The sequence below is a fragment of the Symphalangus syndactylus genome, chromosome Y (genome assembly GCF_028878055.3).
Source record: "Symphalangus syndactylus isolate Jambi chromosome Y, NHGRI_mSymSyn1-v2.1_pri, whole genome shotgun sequence".
In the NCBI taxonomy this organism is placed as follows: domain Eukaryota; kingdom Metazoa; phylum Chordata; class Mammalia; order Primates; family Hylobatidae; genus Symphalangus; species Symphalangus syndactylus.
Genome location: NC_072448.2, coordinates 7722501 through 7740000, shown reverse-complemented (window position 1 = coordinate 7740000; position 17500 = coordinate 7722501). Strand labels below are relative to the sequence as shown.

At 48.4% G+C, this 17500-nt stretch overlaps 1 protein-coding gene across 1 annotated transcript in view; it reads right to left on the bottom strand.

The window, feature by feature from the left end:
• The window catches only part of LOC129475916 (granulocyte-macrophage colony-stimulating factor receptor subunit alpha-like), a 39702-nt gene extending 28677 nt beyond the window's left edge, over window positions 1–11025 (bottom strand). The window contains exon 1 of the mRNA XM_063635487.1: window positions 10958–11025. Coding sequence (XP_063491557.1) covers window positions 10958–10967 — 10 coding nt within the window. The 5' untranslated portion in view covers window positions 10968–11025. The remainder of the gene's footprint in view (window positions 1–10957) is intronic.
• Window positions 11026–17500: the final 6475 nt, after the last annotated feature.

Here is a 17500-nt window from a genome sequence, read left to right as displayed (position 1 = left end):
TGAGTCTCATTCTGTTGCCCAGGCTGGAGTGCAGTGGCGCCATCTCAGCTCACTGCAACCTCCGTCTTCCAAGTTGAAGCAATTCTACTGCCTCAGCGTCAGAGTAGCTGGGACTACAGGCATGCATCACCATGCCTGGCTAATTTTTGTATTTTTAGTAGAGATGGGGTTTCACCATGTTGGCCAGGCTGGTCTCGAACTCCTGACCTCAGGTGATCTGCCCACCTCGACCTTCCAAAGTGCTGGGATTATAAGCATGAGCCACTGCACCCAGCCTCTGGAGTAGCTATTCTTTCACTATGTTACTTTTGTAATAAACTTGCTTTGGCTTTGCACTGCCGACTCACCCTGAAATTTTTTTTTTTTTTTTGAGATGGACTGGCTCTGTTGCCCAGGCTGGAGTGCAGTGGCACGGTCTCCTCTCACTGCAAGTATTGCCTCCCGTGTTCATGCCATTCTCATGCCTCAGCCTCCCAAGTAGCTGGGACTACAGGCGTGCGTCACCACACCTGGCTAATTTTTGTATTTTTAGTAAAGACGGGGTTTCACCACATGGGCCAGGCTGGTCTTGAACTCCTGACCTCGTGATCCACCTGCCTCTGCCTCTCCCAGAGTGCTGGGATTACAGGCGTGAGCCACCGCGCCTGGCCGCCCTGAATTCTTTCTTGCGTGAAATCCACGAACCCCCTCTCTTGGGGGCTAGATCCGAACCCCTTTCCTGTAACAAAAGCACCTTTGGTTGGTGCTTTAAAGGAAACATGAGATGGGGCAGGAAGGGGTTATAACAAGCGACTTCTAAGCTTTCTCTGTCATTTCTTCACCTCCTTTCCCTGTCTTCTCAGATACTGTGTAAGATTGATTGATTGATCGATTTATTGATTTATAGATGGAGCCTCACTCTGTCACCAGGCTGGAGTGCAGTGGCGCGATCTCGTCTGACTGCAACCTCCACCTCCCGGGTTCAAGTGATCCTCCTGCCTCAGCCTCCCAAGTAGCTGGGATTGCAGGCGTGACCCACCACACCTGTCTGCTACTGTGTAAGCTTTCTAGAAGGCCAAAATATGCCTCCCCAGATAAGACTGTGGGAAATCAGTATATGCCACTCCAAAATACATTTCACCCCAAAATATATTTATTTGACATATTTTGAAATGGTCCTGCAAAACTGTCTCTTGCCTGGGCGTGGAGGCTCACGCCTGTAATCCCAGCACTTTGAGAGGCTCAGGCGGGCAGATCACTTGAGGACAGGAGTTCAAGACCAGCCTGGACAATATGGTGAAACCCTGTCTCTACTAAAAATACAAAAAATTAGCCGGGCGTGGTGGTGGGTGCCTGTAGTCCCAGCTACTCGGGAGGCTGAGGCAGGAGAATGGCATGAACCCGGGAGGTGGAGGTTGCAGTCAGCCGAGATCGCGCCACTGCACTCCAGCCTGGGCGACAGAGCGAGACTCCATCTCAAAAAAAAAGAATACAAAAATTAGCTGGGCATGATGGTGGGCGCCTGTAGTCCCAGCTACTCGGGAGGCTGAGGCAGGAGAATCGCTTGAATCCAGGAGGCAGAGGTTGCAGTGAGCTGAGATCACAGCCCTGCAGTCCAGTGTAACAGACTGAGCGAGGCTTCGTCTCAAAATAGATAAATAAATAAATAAAATAAAGTAAAATAAGTAAACAAACAAATAAATAAACAAAAACATATAAAACCAAGCTGCCGCTCAACCAGCTTGGATATGTGTTCTCAGGATCTCTTTAGACTATTTTCGCTGGGTCTTGTTCACTCATATTTGGCTCACAATAAACCTCTTTAAATATTTTGCAGTGTTTGGCTGTTTTTTTGTTTTGTTTTGTTGTTGTTGTTGTTGTTTTTTGTTTTGTTTTGTTTTGAGACGGACTGTCTCACTCTGTTGCCCAGGCTGGAGTGCAGTGGCGCGATCTTAGCTCACTGCAACCTCCGCCTCCTGGGTTCAAGCGATTCTCCTGCCTTGGCCTCCTGAGTAGCTGGGACTAGAGGCACCCGCCACTACACCCAGCTTATTTTTGTATTTTTAGCAGAGACGGGGTTTCACCATGTTGGCCAGGCTGGTCTCGAACTCCTGACCTCATGATCCCCCCGCCTCAGCCTACCACAGTGCTGGGATTACAGGCGTGAGCCACCGCGCCCGGCCGGCTCTTTTTTTTGACAGGTTCATGCGTCTCTTCTGCCTGGAGACCCTTCAGGAGGATGTACCTGGTCACGCTGCTTCAGAAGGATGTGTGCACTGTCTCAGAGGGAACGTGACATGTTAAATTTGTCATAGGTCAGACAGTTCCTCATTCAGATTCTTCTGCCCTGAGTTCTCACTTCTATCCTCGTTCATCATTACGGAGCAAAACATTTCAGTTCTTTAGACTTCACTTAAAAAAAAAAAAATCCCCAACCACATTACTGACAAGCCAAAGGAAGCATGTACGGGGTTCTACGCAAGCATCGCCACTTCTCAGATCTGCTGTCTCCACGGATTTTCCCGCTGTAAACTGTGAAAGGTAAATAAATCTCAGGACCCCAAAATCACGAGGGCAAGGAAAAGGTCATAGTGGAGACTGTCTCAGGCAATCCCGCCTCCCACTTTATTCATAAATAAGGTACTACAACGATTTTAAAAATTACATACTGGGGCCGGGCACCGTGGCTCATGCCTATAATCCCAGCACTTTGGGAGGCCGACGCTGGTGGATCACTTGAAGCCAGGAGTTTGAGACCAGCCTGGCCGATGTGGAGAAACCCTTTCTCTGCTAAAAATACAAAAATTAGCTGGGCATCGTAGTGCGTGCCTGTAATCCCAGCTACTCAGGAGGCTGAGGCAGGAGAATCGCTTGAACCCAGGAGGCAGAGGTTGCAGTGAGCCGAGATCGTGCCACTGCACTCCAGCCTGGGTGACAGAGGGAGACTCCATCTCAAAAAACAAAACAAAACAAAAAAGGACTACATATCTCCCTCACAATTTGGCCACAAGGAAATCCTTGGAGACAAAGGACAAACAGAATTCAAAGTCTGATTTTTTCCTCTCTCCTACCTTTTTTTTTTAAATTTTTTTAAAAGGAGTTTCACTTTGTTGCCCAGGCTGGAGTGCAGTGGTGTGATCTCGGCTCACTGCAACCTCCGCCTGCGAGATTCAAGCAATTCTCCTGCCTCAGCCTCCTGAGTAGCTGGGATTACAGGCACCCGCCACCACACCACACCTGGCTAATTTTTGTATTTTCAGTAGAGACGGCGTTCCACCATGTTGGCCAGGCTGGTCTCGAACTCCTGACCTCAGGTGATCCACCTGACTCAGACTCCCGAAGAGCTGGAATTACAGAGGTGAGCCACCACGCCTGGCTCCTCTGCCCTATTGTTAATGTAAAAATGCAGATTTAGGGCCGGGCACGGTGGCTCACGCCTGTAATCCCAGCACTTTGGGAGGCCGTGACGGGCAGATCACGAGGTCAGGAGATCGAGACCATCCTGGCTAGCACAGTGAAACCCCATCTCTACTAAAAATACAAAAAAATTAGCTAGATGTGGTGGCGGGTGCCTGTAGTCCCAGCTACTCGGGAGGCTGAGGCAGGAGAATCGCTAGAACCCGGGAGGCAGAGGTTGCAGTGAGCTGAGATCACGCGACTGCACTCTAGCCTGGGCGACAGAGCGAGACTCTGTCTCAAGAAAAAAAAAAAACAAAATGCAGATTTACTGAGCCAGACTAAACTGTGTATTCTGTGGAAGACTGATCAAGGACACAAATGAAACCTTTTCTCACTTAGGGACTTACCGGACATCATCAATGCATATCTTACACGTATTGATTGATGTCTCATATCTCCCTAAAACGTATAAAAGCAGCCGGACGCGGTGGCTCATGCCTGTCATCCCAGCACTTTGGGAGGCTGAGGCCGGTGGATCACTTGAGGCCAGGAGTTCAAGACCTGCCTGACCAATATGGTGAAAACCCGTCTCTACGAAAAATACAAAAATTAGCCGGGCAAGGTGGCAGGTGCCTGTAATCTCAGCTACTCGGGAGGCTGAGGCAGGAGAATCGCTTGAACTTGGGTGACAGAGGTTGCAGTGAGCTGAGACCATGCCACTGCAACTCCAGCCTTGGCCACAGAACGAGACTCTCTCTAAAAAAAAAAAAAAAAACTGAGCTGCGTGTGGTCGCCCACGCCTGTAATCCCAGATACTGAGGAGGCTGAGGCAGGAGAATTGCTTGAACCTGGGAGGCGGAGGTTGCAGTGAGAGTGAGCCAAGATCGCACCATTGCACTCCAGCCTGAGTGACAGAGCAAGACTGGATCTCAAAAAAAAAAAAAAGGCTGGGCGCAGTGGCTCACACCTGTCATCCCAGCACTTAGGGAGGCCGAGGCATGTGGATCACTTTAGGCCAGGAGTTCGAGACCAGCCTGGCCAACATGGTGAAACCCCGTCTCTACTAAAAATACAAAAATTAGCTAGGTGTGGTGCTGGGTGCCTGTAATCCCAGCTACTCGGGAGGCTGAGGCAGGAGAATCGCTTGAACCCAGGAGGCAGAGGTTGCAGTGAGAGTGAGCTGAGATCGCACCATTGCACTGCAGCCGGGGTGACACAGCAAGACTGGATCCCCAGCCCCCCCCCCCAAAAAAATGTATGAAAGCAAACTGTGCCCTGTGCATCCAGAGCACCTGTCATCGCGATTTCCTGAGGCTCCGTCATGGGCACGCGTCCGTAACCTCGGCAAAATGAACTTACTAAATGGACTGAGACCTGTCTCAGATACGTCCTTTTTGGTTTACAGGACGTTTTGCAGTCATGGAAAATTATGCAATATCTTTGCGTTTTGTCTATACCGCTTATACTTATACTTCTTTCTCTTCTTCTTTTTTGTGTTTACAGAATGAGTTTTATTTCCCCTTTCTGGAAATTTTCGGCTGATTCTCAAATAGACGCCGCTAAGCTTCCTTCTCAGATTCAAAGCAAGAATGATGGAGAGTGAGGGAAATCATGATCTTTTACCGAACACAGGGCTCCGTGGTAGAACGAGGATTTTTAATGAAAAACCCTTTCATGCCAGACACGGTGGCTCACGCCTGTCATCCTAGCACTTTGGGAGGCCGAGGCGGGCAGATCACGAGGTCAGGAGATCGAGACCATCCTGGCTAACACAATGAAACTCCATCTCTACTAAAAAAAAAAAATACAAAAAAAAAAAATTAGCTGGGCATGGTGGTGGGCGCCTGTAGTCCCAGCTACTTGGGAGACTGAGGCAGGAGAATCACTTGAACCTGGGAAGCAGGGGTTGCAGTGAGCCGAGATGGTGCCATTGCACTCCAGCGTGGTGGGAATAGAGACGTGACCCCCGGCGCCCTGCCTATCAAGTTCTTACCACACCTCAACAGACCATTTTACAAGTAAAAAGCATGTCTCCAAGTATCGAGTATATTAAGTTCTCCAAAGAGAACTATTTACATGTTAATCTGTGTTCCAATTCAATTAGTGTGGATGAAAAGAGTCGGACTCTGTAAAATATATATGTGTGTGTGTACGTATATATATGTGTGTGTGTATATATATATGTGTGTATATATACGTGTGTATATATATGTGTGTATATATATGTATATATATGTGTGTGTGTGTGTATATATATATATATATTTTTTTTTTTTTTTTTGAGACGGAATCTTGCTCTGTCACCAAGGCTGGAGTGCAATGGCATGATCTTGGCTCACTGCAACCTCTGCCTCCCGGGTTCAAGCAATTCTCCTGCCTCAGCCTCCCGAGTAGCTGGGACTACAGGCACCTGCCACCATGCCTGGCTAATTTTGTATTTTTAGTAGAGACGGGGTTTCTTTATATTGGTCAGGCTGGTCTCGAACTCCTGACCTCAGGTGATCCATCCACCTTGGCCTCTCAAAGTGCTGGGATTACAGGCATGAGTCACCGCGCCAGGCTGACAAATGTTTTCTGTTCAGATCTTAGTGAATCTCTTAAGGATTGGGAGGGTCTGGAAGAAAAAGATCCAGCTATGTCCAGCTATGTTAATATGGATTCTTTTTTTTTTTTTTTTTTTTTTGAGACATAGATTCACTCTGACAAGATGTCATGGTCTCAGCTCACTGCAATCTCTGCTTCCTGGGTTCAAGCGATTCTCCTGCCTCAGCCTCCCGAGTAGCTGGGATTACAGGCACGTGCCACCACGCCCAGCTAAATTTTTTTTTTGTTTGTTTTTACTAGAGATGGGTTTTCACCATGTTGGCCAGGCTGGTCTCGAACTTCTGACCTCAGGTAGTCCGCTAGCCTCTGTCTGCTGGGATTACAGGCGTGAGCCACCACCCCCAGCAGAAATTCTTTACAGACGCAAATTTTCTCCAACAAAGGACAGCTTTGGGGGGTCATTCCAAAAGATGACAAAGAAGGCTGGGAGTGGTGGCTCATGCCTGTAATCCCAGCACTTTGGGAGGTTGAGGCAGGTGAATCACCTGAAGTCAGGAGTGCGAGACCAGCCTGGCCATCACGGTGAAACCCCATATCTACTAAAAAAAAAAAAAATACAATTAGCTGGGCACGATGGCTCATGCATATTATCCCAGCTATTTGGAAGGCTGAGGAGGCAGGAGAATCGCTTGAACCTAGAAGACAGAGGTTGCAGGGAGCCAAGATTGCACCATTGCACTCCAGCCTTGGAAACAGAATGAGACAGTCTCAAAAGAAAAAGAAAAAATACGGCTAAGAAACATGTTTTGGGGCAAAATATGTTGTTTTTTTTTTTTCTCTTTGTCTTGTAATGTTTGCCAGAGTCAGGTTGGAAAGTAAGTCACGATATATAGGGTTAAATAAATCCCATTTGATGAGGATTTATGGTTTGTAGGGCTTTCCTTCCCAGACCTCTTAGATAGGAATTTTGGCAAGATAAAAAACAGTCAGAGGCCCGGTGTGGTAGCTCACGCCTGTAATCCCAGCACTTTGGGAGGCTGAGCTGTGTGGATCACTTGAGGTCAGGAGTTCGAGACCAGCCTGGCCAACATGGTGAAACGTTGTCTCTACTAAAAATACAAAAATTAGTCAGGCAGTAGTGGTACATGCCTGTAATCTCAGCTACTCGGGAGGCTGAGGCAGGAGAATTGCTTGACCTTGGGAGGCGGAAGCTGTGGTGAGCTGAGATTGTGACACTGCACTCCAGTCTGGGTGACAGAGTGAGAGTCCATCTCAAAAAAAAAAAAAAAAAAAAGGAAAAAAGGAAAGAAAAGGGCCGGGCACGGTGGCTCATGCCTGTAATCCCAGCACTTTGGGAGGCCGAGGTGGGTGGATCATGAGGTCAGGAGATCGAGACCAGTCTGGCCAACATGGTGAAACCCTGTCTCTACTAAAAATACAAAGAAAATTAGCCGGGCATGGTGGCAGGTGCCTGTAGTCCCAGCTACTCAGGAGGCTGAGGCAGGAGAATTGCTTGAACCCAGGAGGCGGAGGTTGCAGTGAGTCGAGATTGCGCCATTGCACTCCAGCCTGGGCGACAGAGTGAGATGCCATCTCAAAAAAGAAAAAAGAAGAAAAAAGAAAAAAATCAGAGTTCAGTCCTCAGTAGAAATCATATATTGCTCCTCCATAGAATTCCTCTTTCCCCCCAACCCTATTACCTTGTTTTTTTTTGTACCAGGGTCCAATCCCCTATCCTTTCTGTAGCCTCAACATGGTGTACAAGCTTCTGAACCTCATTGTGGGGTGGAGTCCTCATTCTGAAGAATCTTGTGTATACACATTATATAAATGTGTAAATCTGGCTGGGTGCAGTGGTTCACGCCTGTAATCCTAGCACACTGGGAGGCCGAGGCACGCAGATCACCTGAGGTCAGGTGTTTGAGACCAGCCTGACCAGTATGCAACAACCCTGTCTCTACTAAAAATACAAAAATTAGCCAGGCGTGGTAGCACATGCCTGTAATCCCAGCTACTGGAGAGGCTGAGCCAAGAGAATCAGTTGAACCTGGAAGGTGGAGGTTGCAGTGAGCCGAGATCGCGCCATTGCACTCCAGTCTGGGTGACACAGCGAGACTCTGTCTCAAAAAAAAAAAAGAAAAAAGAAAAAAGAAAAAAAAAGTGTATATCTTTTCTCTTATTAATCAATCTGCCTCATGTCTGTCATTTACAGCAAACCTATAGGGGACCAAGAGCTTTCAGCCCTCAAGAAGACCTTCTTGAGTTTAAACCAAAAATTTAAGGAGTGAAATCCAGCCAGGCGCGGTGGTTCATGTCTGTAATCCCAGCCCTTTGGGAGGCCAAGGTGTGTGGATCATTTGAAGTCAGGAGTTCCAGACCAGCCTGGCCAATATAGTGAAACACCATCCCTGCTAAAAATACAAAAATTAGCCGGGTGTGGTGGTGGGCACCTGTAATCCCAGCAACTCAGGAGGCTGAGGCAGGAGAATCACTTGAACCCAGGAGGTGGAGGTCACAGTGAGCCGAGATGGCATCACTGCACTCCAGCCTGGGTGATAGCGTGAGACTCTGTCTCAATAAAAAGAGTGAAATCTGATTTAGCACACCTATAAAACACCCAACAAGCTGTCCAAATCCAGATTCTTAGTACCCCAATCTGGGTGGTAAGTAAGATGCTTCATTTCTGTCTTTTTAAAATTTGTAATAATTTAATCTTCTTTTTATACACGAGGGATGGGGGATCTTACAGTGTTGCCCAGGCTGGTCTCAAGCAATCCTCTCTCAACTCAGCCTTCCAAAATATTGGGATTACAGGCGTGTGCCACCATGCCCAGCCTTAAATGATTTATTTATTTATTTATTTATTTATTTATTTTGAGACGGAGTCTCACTGTGTCACCCAGGCTGGAGTGCAATGGTGTGATCTCAGCTCACTGCAACCTCGGTCTCCCAGGTTCATGCGATTCTCCTGCCTCAGCCTCCCAAGTAGCTGGGATTACGGGCGCCCGCCACCACACCCAGCTAATTTTGGGTATTTTTAGTAGAGACGGGGTTTCACCATGTTGGCCAGGCTGGTCTCGAACTTCTGACCTCAGGTGATCCGCCCACCTCAGCCTCCCAAACTGCTGGGATTACACCGTGCCCGGCTTAGAGGGACTGCATCTTGAATAGGGGCTGCGGACAAGGAAGCTGGGACAGGCTGGGCGGCATTCCCTGGAGGTCAGCCATTCCACGACACAAGATGTGTGAACAGATGAATAGTGTTTACTAAATAGACCCAGGACCGAACAGACACAGGAACCTCCTGATGTGTTGATATCTTCAGAACAAAAGCTTTCATAGTGTGAGAATCCGTTTTGCTTTAAAGATGATAATATTGGGCCAGGCGCAGCGGCCCACGCCTGTCATCCCACCACTTTGGGAGGCTGAGGCAGGAAGACAGATTGAGTCTAGGAGTTCAAGACTGGCCTGGGAAACACAGTGAAACCCCCGTCCCTACCAAAATACAAATATTTGCCAGGAATGGTGGCATTTGCCTTTGTCCCAGCTACTCGGGAGGCAGAGATGGGAGGATTGCTTGAGCCCAGGAATTCAAGACAGCAGTAAGCTGTGATTGTACCACTGCCCTCTAGCCTGGGTGACAGAGCCAGATGGTCTCAAAAAAAAAAAAAAAAAATATATATATATATATATATATATGTATATATATAATACTGATCATTGCAAAAGATAGTCATGACAAAGGTGAATCCTTTATCAGAAACCCTTGCAGTCGAGCATCTCTCCCCGTGACTTTTTTTTTTAGTTATCTTTTTTTGGGGGCAGAGTTTTGCTCTTGTTGCCCAGGCTGGAGTGCAATGGTGCGATCTGGGCTCACTGCAACCTCCGCCTCCCAGGTTCAAGCGATTCTCCTGCCTCAGCTTCCGGAGTAGCTGGGACTACAGGCACACACTGCCACGCCTAGCTAATTTTTTGTATTTTTGATAAAGGTGTGGTTTTGCCAGGTTGGCCAAGCTGATCTCGAACTGCTGAGCTCAGGTGATCCGCCCGCCTCAGCCTCCAAAAGTGTTGGGATTACAGGCATGAGCCACCGTGCCCGGCCCCCCCTTTGCTATCTTAATAAGCTTGCTTTCAGTTTGCAACGTGAACTTGCCTCCAATTCTTTTTTGCGCAAGATCGCAGAACCCTTTCTTGCAGTCTGTATCAGGACCCCTTTCTAGTAACCAGTAACATCGTCACACCCCCTCCCCCTGTCAGTTCCACGTTCGTCTCTTTTCATCTCTCTCTTTTTTTTTTTTTGAGACAGAGTCTCGCTCTTGTTACCCAGGCTGGCATGCAGTGGTGCAATCTCAGCTCACTGCAACATCCGCCTCCCGGGTTCAAACGATTCTCCTGCCTCAGCCTCCCGAGCAGCTGGGATTACAGGTGTGCACCACCACCATGCCCGGCTAATTTTCGTATTTTTAGTACAGACGGGGTTTCTCCATGTTGGCCAGGCTGGTCTCGAACTCCTGACCTCAGGTGATCCGCCCGCCTCAGCCTCCCAAAGTGCTGGGATTACAGGCGTGAGCTACCACGCCCGGCCGCGTTCATCTCTCGAAGCAGCTTCTGGATGCCACAGATAGCTATGAATTCACGTAATAATTCCATGCTAGATAGTATATCCCAACGCCCTGTAGCTTAGCAATGTACAGCCCATCCTTAATCAATTGTTTTTTTCTGTAAACCAATGAGAATTCCCAGCAAACAGCTTCACAGAAGCCCCCTCCCTGTCCTCCAACAACACCTGCCTCTTTTTATTTTATTTTATTTTGCCTTTAAAAACCTGCATATAACAAAGGCAGAATACAACTCATATCCAAGTTTCCTTAGGTCTCAGCTTTCCGGGCCGCTGTCCCCACCTCGGCTCCAGTCAATGTCTGAAATCTTATGTTACGGTTCAGTCTCTTTCATTTAGATCGACAGACACAGCAGAAACATGTACCCAGGTGACTCCATATGCTCAAAGGCCACAGAAGGAAAGAACTTAGCTTACCCCACGGCATCAGCTTCCTCTCCTTTCACTTGCTTTTCTTCTCTCCGAGACTCCGGCTTCTGGGTACCTCCCTTCACAGCTCCTCTGTCTCATCACGCCCTCCCTGTCCCTCCCTCCCCTGCTTCCTCATTTCATAGGATTGGGAAACCTGTAATTGCTCCGTGAGTTCATTGGCTCCTGACCTCGTCTCCAAAGACTGGCCCGTGGAACAGCTCAAGTGTGAGTCCCACATACATCTGCACACACACTCCTGCACACACATGCATGTCTGCACACACAACTGCACACACAGACCTGCACACGCACACATCCCCACACGCCTGCACACAGTGTGCATGGACATACACACAGCTACACACACATCTGCACACACACCTGCACACACATGCATGTCTGCACACACATCTGCACACACAGACCTGCACATACACACATCCCCACACTCCTGCACGCACATGCATGTCTGCACACACAGACGTGCACACACATCCCCACACACCTGCACACAGGGCACATGTGTGTACACAGAGCTACACACACATCTGCACACACACCTGCACATACGTCTGCACAAACAAGCACATTGGCACAGTCCTGCACACACATACATGTCTGCACACACATCTGCACACACAGACCTGCACACACACACATCCCCACACTCCTGCACGCACATGCATGTCTGCACACACAGACGTGCACACACATCCCCACACACCTGCACACAGTGCACATGGGCATACACAGAACTACACACACATATCTGTACACGAGCACATCTGCACACACACACCTGCACACATATCTGTACACACACACGCCTGCACACAGTGCACATGTGCATATACACAATGACACATTCACATCTGCACACACGTCTGCAAACACACACCTGCACGCACATCTGTACATACACAGCTGCACACACATACATGTCTGCACACACAGACCTGCACACACACATCCCCACACACCTGCACACAGTGCACATATGCATACACACAACTACACACACATCTGCACACACACATGCACACACACACCTGCACACACACAAATACAGATGCCTTTTGTGCTGTCTACAAAATCATAAGAAACACCAAGCAGGCCAGGGGTGGTGGCTCACTAAAAAAAAAACAAACAAAAAAAAAACAAAAATTAGCCGGGTGTGGTGGCGGGTGCCTGTAATCCCAGCTACTCAGGAGGCTGAGGCAGGAGAATCTTTTGAACCCAGGAGGTGGAGGTTGCAGTGAGCCGAGATGGTGCCATTGCACTGCAGCCTGGGCAACAAGAGCAAAACTCCATCTCAAAAAAAAAAAAAACAAAAAAAAACCAAGCAGACTAGAGATGTGTTATGATACAAACAGTTGGCGCCTAAACAAAGCATAGGGCTTCATGCACATGCAATGGAAAATGACATCTGGATAGCAACAAAAGCAAAGGTTAAAGACAGCTGCACAGGCTGCACCTCTACCATCTTAGCCTCCCCATTCCTGCAGGAGCTGTGTCTTAGTCCATTCATGTTGCTGTGAAGGAATACCTGAGGTTGGGTAACTGATAAAGAAGAGATCATTGGCCGGGTGTGTGGCTCACGCCTGTAATCCCAGCACTTTGGGAGGCCGAGGCAGCTGGATCATGAGGTCAAGAGATCGAGACTATCCTGGCCAACATGGTGAAACTCCATCTCTCCTAAAAATACAAAAATTAGCTGGGCATGGTGGCATGCACCTGTAGTCCCAGCTACTTGGGAGGCTGAGACAGGAGAATCAATCGAACCCGGGAGGCGGAACTTGCAGTGAGCTGAGATCGCGTCACTGCACTCCAGCCTGGCGACAGAGCGAGACTGCATCTAAAAAAAAAAAAAAAGATTATAAATCATGCTGCTATAAAGACACATGCACATGTATGTTTATAACGGCACTATTCACAATAGCAAAGACTTGGAACCAAACTAAATGTCCAACAACGATAGACTGGATTAAGAAAATGTGGCACATAGACACCATGGAATACTATGCAGCCATAAAAAAGGATGAGTTCATGTCCTTTGCAGGGACATGGATGAAGCTGGAAACCATCATTCTCAGTAAACTATCGCAAGGACAAAAAACCAAACACCGCATATTCTCACTCATAGGTGGGAATTGAACAATGAGAACACATGGACACAGGAAGGGGAACATCACACTCTGGGGACTGTTGTGGGGTGGGGGGTGGGGGGAGGGACAGCATTAGGAGATATACCTAATGCTAAATGATGAGTTAATGGGTGCAGCACACCAACATGGCACATGGATACATATGTAACAAACCTGCACGTTGTGCACATGTACCCTAGAACTTAAAGTATAATAATAATAAAATTAAAAAAAAAGGTAAAACAAAAAAAAGAGATTATTTATTGGGCTCGTGGTGGTTCTGCAGGTTGTCCAGGAAGCATGGTGTTTGGACCTGCTTGTGGTGAGGGCGTCACGCTGCTTCCAGTCGTGACAGAAAGTGAAGGGAAGACATTGTGTGTGGAGACCACACAGACACAGAGGGAGCAAGAGAGAGGGGTAGAGGTGCCAGGCTCTTTCCAACAGCCAGTTCTCCTGGAAACTGAGAATGAGAACTCACTCATGACTGTGGAGGCAGGACCAAGCCATTCATGAGGGATTCACCCACATGATTTAAACATCTCCCACCAGGCCCCACCTACCACGCTGGGGGTCAAATTTCAACATGAAACTTGGAGTCCTATTTTTATTTATTTATTTATGTTAGACGGAGTCTCGATCTGTCGCCCAGGCTGGAGTGCAGTGGCGCAATCTCGGCTCACTGCAAGCTCTGCCTCCCGGGTTCACGCCATTCTCCTGCCTCAGCCTCCCGAGTAGCTGGGACTACAGGCACCCGCCACCACGCCCGGGCAATTTTTTGTATTTTTTACTAGAGATGGAGTTTCACCGTGTTAGCCAGGATGGTCTCAATCTCCTGACTTTGTGATCCACCTGTCTCGGCCTCCCAAAGTGCTGGGATTACAGGCGTGAGCCACTGCGCCTGGCCTATTTATTTTATTTTATTTTTGAGGTGGAATCTCGCTCTGTTGCCCAGGCTGGAGTGCAATGGCGTGATCTCGGCTCACTGAAACCTCCGCCTCACAGGTTCAAGTGATTCTCCTGCCTCAGCCTGCCGAGTAGCTGGGATTACAGGCGTGCGCCACTACGCCCGGCTAATTTTGTATTTTTAGTAGAGATGGGGTTTCTCCATGTTGGTCAGGCTGGTCTCGAACTCCCAACCTCAGGTAATCCACCCTCCTCGGCCTCCCAAAGTGGTGGGATTGCAGGCGTGAGCCACCGCGCCCTGCCTTTATGGCCAGTTTTTACACAGAAAAGTGGAGGGAAAATTAGAGTCCTATTTTTATTTATTTTATTTTATTTTTGAGGTGGAGTCTCACTCTGTCGCCCAGGCTGGAGTGCGGTGGCGTGATCTCGGCTCACCGCAACCTCCGCCTCCCGGGTTCAAGCTATTCTCCTGCCTCAGCCTCCCTAGTAGCTGGGATTACAGGCATGTGCCAGCACGCCTGGCTAATTTTGTATTTTTAGTAGAGACAGGGATTCACCATGTTGGCCAGGCTGGTCTCGAACTCCTGACCTCAGGTGATCCACCCCCCCCCGCCCCAGCCTCTCGAAGTGCTGGGATTACAGATGTGAGCCACCAAGCCCGGCCTTTATGGCCAGTTTTCACACAGAAAAGTGGAGGGAAAATTAGAATCCTATTTTTATTTTATTTTATTTTATTTATTTTTGAGGTGGAGTCTCACTCTGTCACCCAGGCTGGAGTGCAGTGGTGTGATATCAGCTCACTGCAACCTCTGCCTCCCTGGTTCAAGTAATTCTCCTGCCTCAGCCTCCCAAGTAGCTGGGATTACAGGCACGCACCACCACGCCCGGCTAATTTTTGTATTTTCAGTAGAGACAGGGTTTCACCATGTTGGCCAGGCTGGTCTCAAACTCCTGACCTCACGTGATCCACCCTCCTTGGCCTCCCAAAGTGCTGGGATTACAGGCATGAGCCACCGAGCCCGGCCCAACACAGATCTTAAGTCTGAATAAGAAATATTTACAATCGGCTGGGTGCAGTGGCAAAAAAAAAAAATAGAAAAAATAAAAAAATTAGCCGGGCGTGATGGCACCTGTAATCCCAGCTACTTGGGAGGCTGAGGCAGAAGAATCACTTGTATCTGGGAAGCGGAGGTTGTGGTGAGCCGAGATCACGCTACTTCACTCCAGCCTGGACAACAGAGCAACACTCTGTCTCAAAAAAAAAAAACAAATGGAGAAACGTTTACAATCTATTCTCTCTGACGCCTGCTCCCTGGAGGCATCATCTGCTTGATAAAACCTTGGTCCCCAAACACTATACGATTATAACCCAGACATTCTTTTCTATTGATAATAATTCTCAGCCGGGCACAATGGCTCATGCCTGTAATCTCAGCACTTTGGGAGGCTGAGGCAAACGGATCACCCGAGGTCAGGAGTTCGAGACCAGCCTGACCAACATGGAGAAACCCCATCTCTACTAAAAATACAAAATTAGCCGAGCGTGGTGTCCCATGCCTGTAATCCCAGCTACTCCGGAGGCTGAAGCAGGAGAATCGTTTGAACCTGGGAGGCGGAGTTTGCAGTGAGCTGAGAGCATGCCACCGCACTCTGGCCTGGACAACAAGAGTGAAACTCCGTCTCAAAAAAAAAAAAAACTATTTCAAACAATTACCAATCACAAAATATTTAAATCTACCTATAACCTGGGAGCTTTCCCTTTGAGTTTCCCCATTTTTCTGGACTGAACCAATGTGTATCTTAAATGTGTTTGATTCATGTCTCACATCTCCCTAAAATGTACAGAAGCAGCCTAGCCTGGTGTGGTTCCCGTCTATCATCCCAGCACTTTCGGGAGGCCGAGGCGGGTGGATTGCCTGACCTCAGGAGTTGGACACCACCCTGGGTAAAGTGATGAAACCCTATCTGTACTAAAAATACAAAAAATTAGCTGGGCATGGTGGTGCATGCCTGTAATCCTAGTTACTCAGGAGGCTGGGGCAGGAGAATCACTTGAACCCGGGAGGCGGAGGTTGCAGTGAGCCGAGATCACGCCACTGCACTCCAGCCTGGGCGACAGAGTGAAGTCTCAAAAATAACAAATAAATAAAAACAAAAACAGTGACTTCTTTGCACTCCAGCCTGGGACACAGAGAACAAAAACACTGTCTAGCAAAATGTGAGAGCTTAATAAATATTTGCTATTAAAAAAAAAGAAAAAATACAGGGGAATTGCAATAAATAAAGAGTAATTCCGCCAGGTGCGGTGGCTCACGCCTGTAATCCCAGCACTGTGGGAGGCTGAAGTGGGTAGATTACCTGAGGTCGGGAGTTCGAGACCAGCGTGACCAACATGGTGAAACCCCATCTCTACTAAAAATACAAAAATTAGCCAGCTGTGGTGGCAGGCACCTGTAATCCCAGATACTCAGGAGGCTAAGGCGGGAGAACGGCTTGAACCCGGGAGGTGGAGGTTGCAGTGAGCTGAGATCAGGCCACTGCACTCCAGCCTGGGGGACAGAGCGAGTCTCCATCTCAAACAAACAAAAAACAAAAAACAAAAAATTAGCTGGGCATGGTGGCACATGCCTGTAATCGCAGCTACTCTGAGACAGAAGAATCGCTTGAACCCGGGAGGCAGAGGTTGCGGTGAGCCAAGTTGGTGCCATTGCACTCCAGCGTGGGCAACAAGAGCAAAACTCCGCCTCAAAAAACAGTAATTCACAGGCTAGTTGGAAGGACTCACGCCTGTAATAGTAGCACTTTGGGAGGCTGAGATGGGAGGATCACTTGAAGTTAGGAGTTGCAGACCAGCGTCATCAACATAGTGAGACCTCATCTCTAAAAATAATAACTTACGTTATTATTATTAATAATAATATGTGTATGTGTGTATGTGTAAGCATGTGAGTGTGGTACTCAGGCCGGGCACAGTGACTCACCCCAGTAATCCCAGCACTTTTGGAGGCCGAGGCGGGTGGATCACCTGAGGTCAGGAGTTCGAGACCAGCCTGGCCAACATGGTGAAACCCCATCTCTACTACAAATACAAAACTTAGCCAGGCATGGTAGCGGGCATCTGTAATCCCAGCTATTCAGGAGGCTGAGGCAGGAGAATCGCTTGAACCCTAGAGGTGGAGGTTGCAGTGAGCTGCGATTGTGCCATTGCACTCCAGCCTGGGCGACAAGAGCAAAACTCTCTCTCAAATAATAATAATAAGGCCAGGTGCGGTGGCTCATGCCTGTAATCCCAGTTCTTTGGGAGGCTGAGGTGGGTGGATCACCTGAGGTCAGGATTTCGAGACCAGCCTGGCCAACATGGTGAAACCCCATCTCTACTAAAAATACAAAAATTATCCAGGCATGGTGGCACGCACCTGTAATCCCAGCTACTCGGGAGGCTGAGGCAGGTGAATTGCTTGAACCCTGGAGGCGGAGGTTGCAATGAGCCGAGATCACGCCA